General features: G+C 35.4%; 1 protein-coding gene across 2 annotated transcripts in view; it reads left to right on the top strand.

Annotated features, from left to right (window-relative positions):
• Window positions 1-12,106, top strand: part of SHPRH (SNF2 histone linker PHD RING helicase, E3 ubiquitin protein ligase) — a 52,664-nt gene extending 40,558 nt beyond the window's left edge. For both annotated transcript variants that reach the window (XM_010584506.1, XM_010584505.1), the window contains exons 24-29: window positions 1,375-1,563; window positions 6,478-6,570; window positions 7,116-7,202; window positions 7,667-7,845; window positions 9,926-10,006; window positions 11,249-12,106. In XM_010584506.1, the coding sequence (XP_010582808.1) occupies window positions 1,375-1,563; window positions 6,478-6,570; window positions 7,116-7,202; window positions 7,667-7,845; window positions 9,926-10,006; window positions 11,249-11,345 (726 nt within the window). In that variant the 3' untranslated portion in view covers window positions 11,346-12,106. The remainder of the gene's footprint in view (window positions 1-1,374; window positions 1,564-6,477; window positions 6,571-7,115; window positions 7,203-7,666; window positions 7,846-9,925; window positions 10,007-11,248) is intronic.
• The last annotated feature ends 914 nt before the right edge of the window (window positions 12,107-13,020 follow it).

Raw genomic sequence — 13,020 nt, 5'->3', positions numbered from 1 at the left:
ATTTTACTGTAACCACTGCTCTTGATGGTATTTTTTTTCATCTAGACTTCAAAAAAATGGATATTAGCCACTTAAACGGTACTAAAAAAAAACCTATAAAGTGAGGACTGGCAATCTGGATTTCTTTCCCTACCACTTACCTGCTGAACTGCAGGAGCTGAAATTTAATTGAGATTTAATCAAAATTGATCTATATCATAAAGTACAAAGGTATAGTTTATACTTTACTTACCATGCATTATGTAAAAAGACGTAAGGACACCTGTACAGTCAAACTAAATTGGCTTTTTTTTTAGGGTAGCTATTTTAAGGTGTTAGCCTCTGTTAGGTTTATAGACATGTGTAAGCACAAACTGGTGTCCTGCTATGTTTCCAAAATGCCCTCTCTGCTCTTCCTCCAAGGGAGATAAAGGTTTTTACACAGAACAGTTGTTTACCCTGTTAACTGCCATTATGCTTCATCTCGGAGCTGGAGGAGCTCACTGAAAGGAAAAATAAGGAACTTCTAAAATGCTTTGCATCCTGTTTCTGCATGATTGAAAGAACCTTACAAAGCCTAGAAGATCTTTTTGCTTGATAATCAGTCGTTTAGTCAATTCCCTCTGCTTCTTGCACCCATGAAAACTGTTTTATTTTTTCCACTTAAAATGGCCTTATGGAACAGACTAGCACAGAGTAAGACACTATTTCTAGGTGCAAAAACCCTGGTTTACAAATTACTCCTCTGTTATGGAAGGTCACAGCTGACACGTAGATGTTCTAGGCCCGCAAAGGAAGTACAGCTTCTGTAATGAAATCTTTCGTTTCTAAGGCATTTCTGTCAAAAACAGATTAAGCCTCTCTGTTCAAAATCTTCTTTCCTCTTAAATCCAAAGATCATGTCTAGGACTTAAAAATAGGTAAAAATTAAAGCACTTTCTTTAGGACTTTATTAATAAAGACTGATCTAGTATGAATGTATAAAGACTTGTACAGAAGGCCAATACAAACATTTGTGTAATCTTTTTTTAAAAATGGTGTAAATACTTAATCTGTGTACTTAACCCATGCATTAAGAATCATCGTTCGTAGAAATGAAAGACTCTACGGTCTTTCCTCGAGTTTAAAACTGGGAAAATGCAAAAAATTAACAACAAATGCAGATAACTTCTGTGGATCGTGAATCTTTCTGTGCTGGAAAACTGTGAAATCCAGGCTTTTTAGCAGCTGGAGTGCTAAAAATTCTAAAATTCTTGAATTTTGATCTGATGAGTTTCATGAAAATAAAGTAATGTTTCTGTAAAAATGTAATTTATCATGTACTACTACACTGTTTTCTTTTGCATTGATCCAAAACTGATACTGTGTTGTATTTTTTTTCAATTCCCTGCATAGTGGGCGGTGCTGACATGTGGACATTGTTTTTGTAATGAGTGTATAGCTATCATCATAGAACAGTACAGCGTTGGCACCCGCCGGAGCTCAATTAAATGTGCCATTTGCAGGCAGACAACATCTCATAAAGAAATATCGTATGTCTTTACTGCAGAAACTGCAAATCAGGAGGATGATATTCCTGTAAAGGTACGTTGTTTATATGAGCTTTGTGGCCAAACTTTCAGCAGTGTATATTTGTTGTGTTTTGTTGCGTACTGCATTTAGGCAGTCAAATCTACCATATAGTTTTATAAGTAGGTTCACTTTTATGATTTGTTTTGTTTCTAACAGGTATAGCTCTTTTTCTTTTGAATTGGACATGATGTATATAGGCCTTTCTTACAGTGTAATCAATGTTTTTGCATTCTTCCCCAAGGAAGGATACATGTTTTCCTGTCAAGTAAAAGGTTTTTTGGTTTTTTTTGTTTGATTTAGGGTTTGTTTTTTTTAACCTACCCTTTTCATAACTTTCAAGAGTTTTGGAAACAAAGCATGAAAGGTAATGGTGTGAAAGAGGGTATCTTTTTAACACTTACTCTTTAAATGTGCCTGAGAAAAGGCCTTGTAGATGGATTACAAAATTACACATCTGTTAAAGTAATGCTGTCTTGGGGTATAAGTAGGAGAGACAGCTTTCGCTGAGCTTTAGTTATGATTTTTAAGCATTTGACACTGGGTAGAAATCAATGTTGTTTGTATGCAGGTGATTATTTGGTTTGTTTGGGTTTTTTTGTTGTGATGTTTTTGACTTTTTGTAGCTAAGGAGAGATGAGGCTTTTTGGAGGCATAGTTTTGCTATTTTTGCTTGACATGAGTAGTTTGAGAAAGCTGCATGTACTATAAGGCTATTAGGATAATGTAAATATTTTAAATTGGTAAGTCTTCATTGTTAGCCAGAGAACATAAACGCTGATTCTGAATTTAAGATTAGTCATCTGGAATGTTTCTTGAGCTACCTGAGAAGCAGAATAGTTCTTTTGCATTTTGCATATCTATGTAATATTGTCTGCTATACAGACCATAATTAGGAGGAAAAAAACTGACTACTTTTTTAATAGGGGTGAATGAACATTAAAAACCTGAAGGGAGATTATATCAATGCTTCCTCCATCTAACTAGTCCACTAATAAATTAGTGGGCAGGTTCTAATGAGTATATTCTGTAACTTGACCCAAATTTTATTCAATAATAAATCAAATCACAGTAGAGAAAATAGAAATATTTTAATCCCATAAAAAATTATTTATCAAAACCAATACTTTTCATTGGAACCTGTTGACTATGAATTTGTTCTCTGAAGAAAGGTTTCTCTGGTGCGATGTTGGGGACGTTCTCTTTTCTATCTTAGTACTATCTTAGACTTCTCCCTTAATTTAGCAACCCATTAGATCATTTCAAACAGCTTGACAGAGAGTCTGAGTTTCGAAGGCAATTAATTTTCTCCAAGTCTCATTAAAATAGCCGTACACATAAAGGATGCCCCCTACTTGGCAAAATACTATGGCTTGACTTTCCCCTTACTACAAAAGATATCTGAAAGTTCAAGTCTGGGGGGCGGGAACTTTATTTGTAACTTGTGTGCCTTCCTAATTACAAAAGTTAATGAACCTCTGGACACAAATATGTAGGAAAACAGTCCTGATTGCACTGTTTTATCTATTTTTCTTAGTAACAGAGGGTTTTCAGTGGGTTGAAGGCAAGGGTGGAGCAAGAGACAGCATCTCCATGAGCCTTTAGCAGTGCATAGGTACATTTTTGCTTTGCACAAATCTGTTATAGAATAGTGTTAAACCAAAAAAAACCCTGTTGTTCTTGCAGTTGTGGAAAAAAATAGAGGATTCTGGACTAAAATGCAAAAGTAAAAGACTGATGTTGGTAGTATTTTGATTTAGATGATATTGCTATCTTATATTAAAATATGGTTATAATACAGCTGGACATACCAATTGTAGTTTTAATCCAGTTAGCATAGTTAAAAGTAATAACAAAATGTGCTGACAAAGACTTCCATGGTATTGTGCAAGTCTCCTTGAACTTTGCGGGTATACTAGGGTTGCTGGCCTGTACTGAAATGAATGCTACCATGTTCAAACTAGTTATGTCCCCCTCCCTGGACAACTGGAATGCCATTTTATGAGTAGATGCTTCCTAACTCAATTAGATTTGAAGTAGTTGACAGCATGTGGCACTAGGGGGAGTAAATAGGCTCTGGTTTTGAAGTGCTAGTTATTTGGACCTCGCTTCGTATGTGTTTTTTAACAGATTATTTCCTCGGGGTTTAGAGATATCAACCTGTTTCTAACAAGAAAATTTCAACTGTTTCATAAATTAGACTAAAAAATAAAATAAGTAGAATAACTAAATTTCATAGATAAAACACAGAAAGAATGTCATCTACTGTCCTGTGTAAAGGGTTATAGTGTTTTCTTGAAGTATTTCTGCATCAAAAACTTCAGGCAAAGCAAAAATATGAATTCTGTATGAATTCACATGTCAGCTAGAGCAAGGCCCATTCTTAATTAATGAAAAGTTAACAATTTATACTGTGGCTTCACTGTATGTACTATCAAAACAAGCAGCATTGTTAAACCTAAAAATTTCTACCTCATATTCCTATAAGGACAGTTAAGAAATAATAACTAACTATGGTTTCTATAGAATACTGAGGTTAAATCAATATCTTGCAGTATGTATATGAAAACTGTATGGGGGTTTTTTCTGTATTTTCAGCATTTATATTTTCATCTGAACTTTCTCAGTTCCTCTGGTCTCTTTCAGTATGCAGTTCCCCCCTCCTTTTTTTTTTTTTTTTTTTTCCCTTCTGTTGTGTCATATACATCGTGCTCTTTATTGTACCAGCACTAGCCATCTTAGATTAATGCCTTAGATGCAAAAGGACTGCTGTAAATGGGAGCATTTTATACTGAGACAGCGCTTACTGGCATCACTGCATGTTTTGGTTCTGTAAAAGCTTTCAGTGTCTGGTCAGTATTACAGTGGGTATTGCCAGCCTGTCATCTGAGACAAGAATTGTTTGTTAGAGGGCAGTTTTGATTTTAATGTGTGCTGTTCCATAATTAATTTGAACTAGCTAATCTGTTTATAAATACTCATCTGCATATCCAACAAAATTACAAACTCAAGGTATATGGGTAATGAGTGGGGTAACATTTTTTTAAGACAGACTGAAAGCCAAGAACTCATAAAAGCAAGGGTACTTGTATCAGTTTCATCTCTCCATAAATATTGAGAACAAAATTGAATTTTTTTGTGTGCTGTGAATTAAAGCTTCAGTCAATTGTTAGTTCAATGACAAGTCTAATACAGTTTGTCTAATATAACGTAAATGGAGGGATGGAGAACTTTGCACACTTAGTTATCTTGTTTAAAAAACAAAAAAGAACAAAAAGATTATAACCACTTTGATCACTGTGCTGTTCTTTTCTTTGCTGTAGTTCCTCTGACTGATCTTATACAAAGTCACATTTGTAACACCTGACTCACAGGAAGCCTGAAGGATGGAAAAATCAACAACAGTGTCTAAAACTAGTAGCTCTTATAGCAGGGAAAGATGGGACCTATGGTAAGGTCCAAAAAAAGTCTCTGAGGAAAAGACAGTCAGAGCAAATTAGTCAGAATTGTCATCGTTGAATCAGAGATAAATGGTATCAGAAAAGCACATAAATGACCCTGGAATATATAGTAAATACCAAAAGTTAGTCTTGGATCTCCTAACTGTAGGTGGTTATGGTTGGCAGGCAGCTGCCATAGGGCTGCAAATGTGTCATTCATCTTTGCAGATCATAACACCTACTGACATAAGCATTTTTGATTGTCTGACTTCTGGAAACAGTGTTAATGTCTACCAGGTGCAACAGAGATGACATGAAAAAAGCTGGTTTATTTCTATGTCTGTGACAGAGTTGGAATCACTACAGAAGACCCTGGGAAGTAAAATGGTGCTGCTTATTGCAGCCTTTGGTAAAACAGTGTGCAGAAAGTCTTTTATGTGTATTTCTGGAGCATTCATTCAGTTGCATAACGTATGAATGATCAAGCAGCCCAGCATTGGTTCCCAACATGTGCTTAGACTGCTGACATCCTTCCCCGCCAATTCTGTAAGCAGCATAACTTCAGTAAATTTGATCTGTCATTGTAGCAAGCCAACATAGTTAATTCAATGTTCAGAGGACAGGTGCAGACAGAAATAAAACAATATTTGTCCAGCTGAATCTAGCACAGCCTGAAATTACTATGCATGTAAGAACTAGTAAGGAATTAAATAAGGGCTTCTTAAAAAAAAAAACACATTAGGTAAAATTTCTGTAATACAAAGTACAGAAGGAGATAGAGGGAGATACTAAAGAACTGTTTCCCGGAATCCTTGACTTAGGGGAAAGGGAGGAGTACAGAAATCAAAGTGGACAAGAAGTGGAATGTAGTATTGGATTCTCTAAGCACTGAAATACTTCTGAGTGCAGAATATGAAGATGTTTTCATTGCAGCATGTAATCCTTCAAGAATTAATTTAATTGTATTTACCAATTTCTTATTACTTTAAATATAATTAACGAGCTTCATAGTACTGAGCATAAGTTTAGTGAGAAACAAAAGCAACAGAAATAGCGTTCAGGTAGGTTTTTTCATTGCCAGTTTTCAAGAGGTGTGAAGGGAGGGAAATTTAAGTGTGCATTTGGAAGATTCTTTAGAGATTGTACCACCAAGTTAAACCTCAGGAGGCCTAACTGGCATGTTTGGTGCAACTGCACTGCTTGGGCTATCCATTCTGTCTCATGCAGAACTAGGTAAGTGTATCTGTGTGGCACTTTGTTTTTCTGGGTACTGCACATGCTGTAATGCACCGTGGATCCTAGAGCAGTGTGTTATAAGGGAGGCATAAAAGCAGTTCAGTGCTACTTAACCTGCCCTTCCTCCTGGCTGCTAATTTTTAAATTTGTGTAGGATATGTAAGAGTCCTAAGATAGTATTAGTTAATAAAGCAATGAATGTGGAAGGAATTAATATCCTACTTTACTAATGCTCTTCTTTGACTTTTCAAAGGGAAGTCACTCCACCAAAGTGGAAGCTGTGGTCCGAACACTGAAGAGAATTCAATTTAAAGATCCAGGGGCTAAATCCTTAGTTTTCTCAACGGTATTAATAGCCATTTTCTGTCTTGTCTTGGGGGGGCAGGTGGTTTAAAGCGGTCATAATATTTTCAGGAATTAGTTTAGCTACCAAAATGTTGAATCACTCTGTACAGCCACTTGATTGTTTTGAGAATTTGTAGGGCCATTCATGTAACTGGAACATGAACAATGATTGTAGTCAATAGATGTAAAAGCTTGTTTCTTTAAAGGGCAAACACTTAGATTTATATGGGAGCATTAGAAATTCTAGATATTTTTAAATGTAATGTCCAGATACATTGTAAAACTTGTTTTGTGATGGCTACCAATTTCTTTTATTCAAGCTGATCTTTTTAATTACAATTCTTACTTAGTTTTATGAAAGATTTGGTTCCTGGCACACAAATCTTTTTTCTTTTTCTTTTTTTTTTCACTTTTTTTAAAATTGCAAATGCTAGTATTTTGAAAGGCTTTTTTATCTCTTTCTTAGGGAAGTTAGTATATTTTACTTGTCGTTGTTTGTAATGTTGAGTTACTTTTATTGTGTTGTGTGGTTTTGTTTTTTTACAGTGGCAAGATGTGTTGGACATAATTTCAAAAGCTTTGTATGACAACAACATGATTTTTTCTCAGATCAATGGAATTAGTAAATTTCAGGTACATAAAGGATATTTTTCTTAAAATTATTTTCAGTTGGGAAAATTACAGTTCATAGAAGTTAATTTGATCCTTTTACTTCATTGCTTCATTTGAGAAACTGAAAGAGCAGCAAATTTGTTTGGCAGAAGCTTTGATCTCTAACTCATTAATTCTGAAAATCATAATCACAAAAAGCCACAATTTAACGTCTTTGGAGATAAACAGTACATTCATTTTTGAGAAAGAAGCGTTGGCATGGATGTTAAGGATAAGACACACTGATCCGTGTTGCAAGAAGTTCTTGCCTTTCTGATATCTGTCGAGTACCTGTTCCGGGATGACAGGTCTTGGATCAGTCAGGCTGCACGATTGTTACTCTGGGGCCTGTAGTAGCTGTTTAATTTCTTGAAAATATAGAGGTGTCCCCCCCCCAGTCTTTATTGAGGAACTTCTGTCACGCTGCTGTAATGTTTGCCTTTTAGGAAAATCTCTCTGCATTTAAATATGATCCCAACATCAATATTTTGCTGCTGCCTCTTCACACTGGTTCCAATGGACTAAACATCATCGAAGCAACTCATGTTCTGCTCGTGGAACCCATTCTGAATCCTGCACATGAACTACAGGCTATTGGCAGAGTACATCGTATTGGCCAAACAAAGTAAGAGTTAAAATTGCATTGAGTGGTTTAGATATGGTCCAGAATAGAACTGCATACTGCAATCAGAATAAATCTGGTTCACTGAACTTCTCAGGTTTGGAGATGAGGGTACTCATAGGAATCCTGTTTTTAAAGATGATCATATAAGGGACAGAAAGATTAAAATTAAACAAAAAGTTTGCTGAAAATACACAATGTGTATTTTAAGGAGTTCTTGTGTGCTACGGGGTAAGATGCAGAAGTAAACTGCATTTAGGAGGAGTGTAGGCTCTTGAGTCCAAAACCCTGAAAAACCTTGTTCAGCTGCTGCCCTATTTTATGTGTGCCGTTGATGCCTTGGTTTTTAACTTTGAAGTTCTGCTTGTAAGCATGTCCAGAAATGTCTTTGCTTTGCAGGTCTGAGCAACTCACCATTTATATGTCATATGTGGCTAAGTTCAGGCACAGCCCTTCCTAGTTTCCTTGAGAGGCTCCTTCTAGGTGGTCATTTCCAGCTCCAGACTAGGAGCTGTATAAGTTGTTGGGGGTTTGTTTTGTTTGGTGGGTTTGTTTGTTTGGTTTTTTTTCCCCAAAAGAAAGTCATAGTGCACACTCTTCAGAACTGATTAGTTTTTAAATCACAGTTCTGCCCTCACCCCTGTCTAGATCTTTTTGAAGATGTTAATGAGTTTGCATACCTTTTGTTTGTTTCACTCTTGTAGATTTTACATGGGCAGTACTGAATACTTAACGAAGGTTTTGGAAAGTTTGTCCTTTTCATGTCACTTGAAAAAATAATTAAAAACCCCTGTACATGAAGAAGAAAAATAGCTGGAGTCAATTCTGGAATAATAATATTCTAGAATAATAGTGGGTTTTGTGTTCTGGAAATGGAGACAAAGCGAGAGGGCATGAATGAGCATGCTTGCGAAAGAATGTTTATGAACAGGTGGATATTTGGTTGTGTTGGTAAAGATTTTGAATTAATAGTGAGGGCATAGGAAAGATTGATTGCAACAGCCTGCATTTTAATTCTACATGATGCTGGCACAAAAGGTCTGGCAAAAACCTTGCAATAAAACCAGCAAGAATGTGTGCTGTACTTCTTAAGAATAAGACTTAAGCAAGGCTTATTTGAAAAAGGGCTCTGTTCCAAGTACACTGAGCATAAGGGAATACTCTGTTTAGTTTCACTGGTGCAACTATTACCAGTTCAGTTGAGTTCTTATTTACTTCTCTTTTTTTTGCGTAGACCTTTGCCTGTGAATCACAAAGTATTCCCCCAGCATTTCTTTGTGTAATGTTACCTGCCAAAGTTTCAACTTAAGATCTGAAAACCATCCAACCACTTTGAAGGGTTCATATCTTGAAAAATGTTTATACTGGGGACCCTGGAGTGATGTTTCATTTTTATCTTTGGAGATGACTCTTTTTCCATTTCATTTTCTTGTGCCTGACATTTCTTTTTTTATTACAGCTTTCTTTTTGAAATTTTATTTTGTAAATGGAGTTCTCATTTTATGTTTATTGACACTTTGGGTTTTATGTTTTACCAGTGTTTACAATTTCGTGTTTACTGACTACAGTTACTGACTTTTTAAAAAAATTTATAGTATTTTGCCATCTTCATCTTCAAGAACAATATTGTTAAAATTCTGGGAATGAGCTTTAATTATCCATCACACTGAGCTCTGTCTCTTGGACTGACTTGTGACAATGCAGTATAAACATTGTATATAACCAGTGGGCCAAAGTAATGTGTTTAAATGACAGGCTAGGCTCTTGAGGACTGTTTGTTTATGGTAGGGACGCAGAAAGCAGAACTTTGTCCAGCATCTGCTTCAGGATTTTAGTTAATACAGCTTATATTCATTTAGTATGTGATCCAACCAAGTGGAAGTGTGTGCTCTGGGAGGCACTAAGCATCCTTAAATGTCAGTGGAAGTTGTTAATCACCTTGTAAGACTTCTTTCTTAAAATACAGAGGCATTTTTTTCAGCACTCTTACAATAATTAGTATGAGACAAAAATGGGGTCTTAACAGTAACAGCCTAACTTCTGCTCACTTCTGGTCTTGTTTTCTTTTTTTAAACACATTCAGATCTACCATTGTTCATAGATTCCTGATAAAAGCAACAATAGAAGAGAGAATGCAGACTATGCTGAAAACTGTAGATAGGAGGTATGTGTTGAATTTTTTTTAAAACATCATTATTGCACTGAAAATTAAAAGATGGTTCTCAACCGTACTTTTATTACAGTTAGGTATGCATATCTTAACATATAAATGTCAACTGTTCTCCTTCAAATTGTTTTGATTCACAAAAAAGTTTTAAGACTTGAAAAACTGATCTTTTAACCTGGTTCCAGTAACTTAAAGCTTAAGGTATTTTAATTCTCTGGAGAATGTTTTGGTTATATTTTGTATATTTTATTTCATAAAAGCCCAATTAATAAATTGTGTTACGATTTATCTTTTCAGTTTACCTACTTCCATTAGTATAAAAGCATTGCAATTAATGGAGTAATACTAAGTCTGCCACTGGAGTGACAGCATATGTTATAAGCTCTAATATATGACATAAATTCTTTCCTTCATTATTTTTAAGTTCTAGAGACCTAGTCTGTCAGTGCTATGTCACACTGGTTGGTTTTGCAGTCAGTGCAAGAGTTGTCTAGATGCTAGCTCGTAAGTCAGTCTGGTGTGCAGACACAGAAAGCAGTTTTGACTGTGTTTATCTTTTCAAAATCTGTAAGCAGTGACAGACTGGGAGTGGAACAAAAGTGGTATTTGCATTCTTTATGCAGAAAGTATAAGAGGCTTGTACCTCTTTAACTGTATTGTATACACATAACAAATCTAGGAGGCGGCCTTAGTTTAAGAAAATTAGTTATTTTTCCTTTTTTTGGCTGCTACAAATTATGAGACTAAAAATTTACATGTGTATCTCTGGCTGTAGTCATGAAAGATTTCAGCTTTAGCTTCAAAACAATGATTTAATCAGTTTCCCTGTCTGTAAAGTAGCACTACTTTTGCATATAAAATTCAGATAAATATGCAGTGGTTGAATGATCCAATGAGGGCTTATGTTTTGAAAGTAATATCAAACCTTAATGCTTGGAAGCTAAAGCCAATCCCTTAAATGTTAAGAGGGCAAAGCAGATTATCCCATGTTCTGCTGCCTCTGCAATGTTTGGTGTCGACCACTGTTAGGGACAGTAGATGGACTTTGTATCTTACTCGGAATGTGCAAAAGAAGTAGCTGACCAGTGTGTGTATTTTCCCTGATAGAAAGTGTGTTTTCCTGCTGAGCTTCAAAGCTGGACAGTTATTGGACCCTGCATGTGGTCTGTCTTTAGTGCAAACAGCTTGTTACTTAAGTTGATTCCTTCTCTGATGTCTGCATGCAACTTTTTCCCACAGCCACACGAGCTCTTCCATGAAACAGTCAGAAGCCTCAGTTCTGACAGTGGCAGATTTGGCTGACCTTTTTACAGAGGAAACTGAAGAACTTGAGTAAAAACATTGGTTTGGCCTAATGAAATCAGAAAGTACCTGACCTAATAAGCACCGGTATATAATCCACTTGATCTGTCATTCCTGTAAACTTCATCTAACATTTGTCTGTTACAGAGCTATTGGAAATCAAAAAGTCTTAATTGTTACTATTTTATTCTGTGGTGAAGTTCTTAGCAGCACACACTTCTGTTAGCACTGGAGAAAACTTGCACTTTGCACATTATACAAAAACGTGGATTTTATTCCCAAAGAGCATTTGAGCTGGATGCTAAAAACTTAAGATCTTGGACCCTTGGTTGAGACGATTTTTACCATCAGGTTTGATTGATTGGCTAGTAGCTCAGTCTGAGAGCAACACTATGTGGGTGGTTGGGTGGGAAAGGGAAGGAGAAAAACACAAATCTAATTTTTTTTACTGTACAAAGAATTGTTAGAAAGAATGATTGTAAATTAATATTCTTCTAGAAAGGGCTTGTTAGCATTTAATGCAGAGTTACTGAAGGTCTTATTGGTAACACTTTAAATGACTAATCTGTATTAATAATTTGGATATTTGTATTAGGCTTTTAGATATTCATAAAGACTTGTGACAGTTAAAAATTTCATTGTTAATGCTTACTCACTGCAAAATGTTGATAATTAAATTATGCTTTTTGTATGTGTGTTGGTCTGGTAATCAGTTAAATACTTGAACTTACTGTACATGTTTTCACTTATTCTTGAAGCCATAACTAATTTAGTGCTTTGTTTAAAAAAAAAAAAGAGTAATGCATTTGTTACAGAATTTTAAAAAAATTAATTGGTTAAGTTGCTGATCACTTTATAATCATTTGGTGCTTGTGTACATTTTCTCACCCTGACTTTTTTGTCTAGTTCTCCCCCTTAAAGATGCAGCAATCTAAATATTCAAAATAGATGAAATTAAGGTAGGCAGTCTAATTATTAGGTACCTAATCTAAATTAGATAATCAGTGGAGAGAGATGAAACTTTTGTGAAACCTCATCCTTAGCTATGTGAGATCACTCTACCCCATCTCTATTGACAGTAGAAGTTTAGAAAACAAATCTGGGCTAACTTTTAGACTGCTGAAAGTAGACAAGATAAATTTTAAGTCTTTCGGCATAGATTATGGATACACATTTACATAATATCATTTCTGAAGGTATTACAGAAGCAAGCTCAGTTACGCAGTTGATGTTAAACACACTTTTGTGTTTAGCGACAGGGCAAATGTATATGCATAAGCCACAGGCTACTTCCCTCAAATTACAGTATTTACTGTTTCAGTAGACAATGGGTTTTGTATATTTTAGAAAACTTACTTGAGATTTGAAATTAAACTGTGTCCTTTGAGACATCTCATCTTAGACTTTTTACTCTAATCATGTCTGCTAAATAGATTTGCTATATAGTTACTGAGCTTCCTGAGTTCTGTTTTCCATCGTATTACATTTGAGTTGCACCATTTGGGTGTTAAGCTTATCCGCATGGCAGACACTGCTGACAACAAATGTGAACAGAATTTACATGAATAATATTGTATCAAGAAGTGGTTTTTTGGTATTTATAGTCTGCTGGCCTTCTGGACCGATTAGATACTTTGTTCTAAAGACTATTTGAGTAAATTTACAGATAATACATCTTTATTTCCTGTATTTGTAATATGTATTAGTCT

The sequence above is a fragment of the Haliaeetus leucocephalus genome, unplaced genomic scaffold (genome assembly GCF_000737465.1).
Source record: "Haliaeetus leucocephalus isolate CR32 unplaced genomic scaffold, Haliaeetus_leucocephalus-4.0 Scaffold992, whole genome shotgun sequence".
In the NCBI taxonomy this organism is placed as follows: domain Eukaryota; kingdom Metazoa; phylum Chordata; class Aves; order Accipitriformes; family Accipitridae; genus Haliaeetus; species Haliaeetus leucocephalus.
The sequence above is the reverse complement of the archived record's forward strand: the minus strand, read 5'-3'. Positions and strand labels throughout refer to the sequence as shown.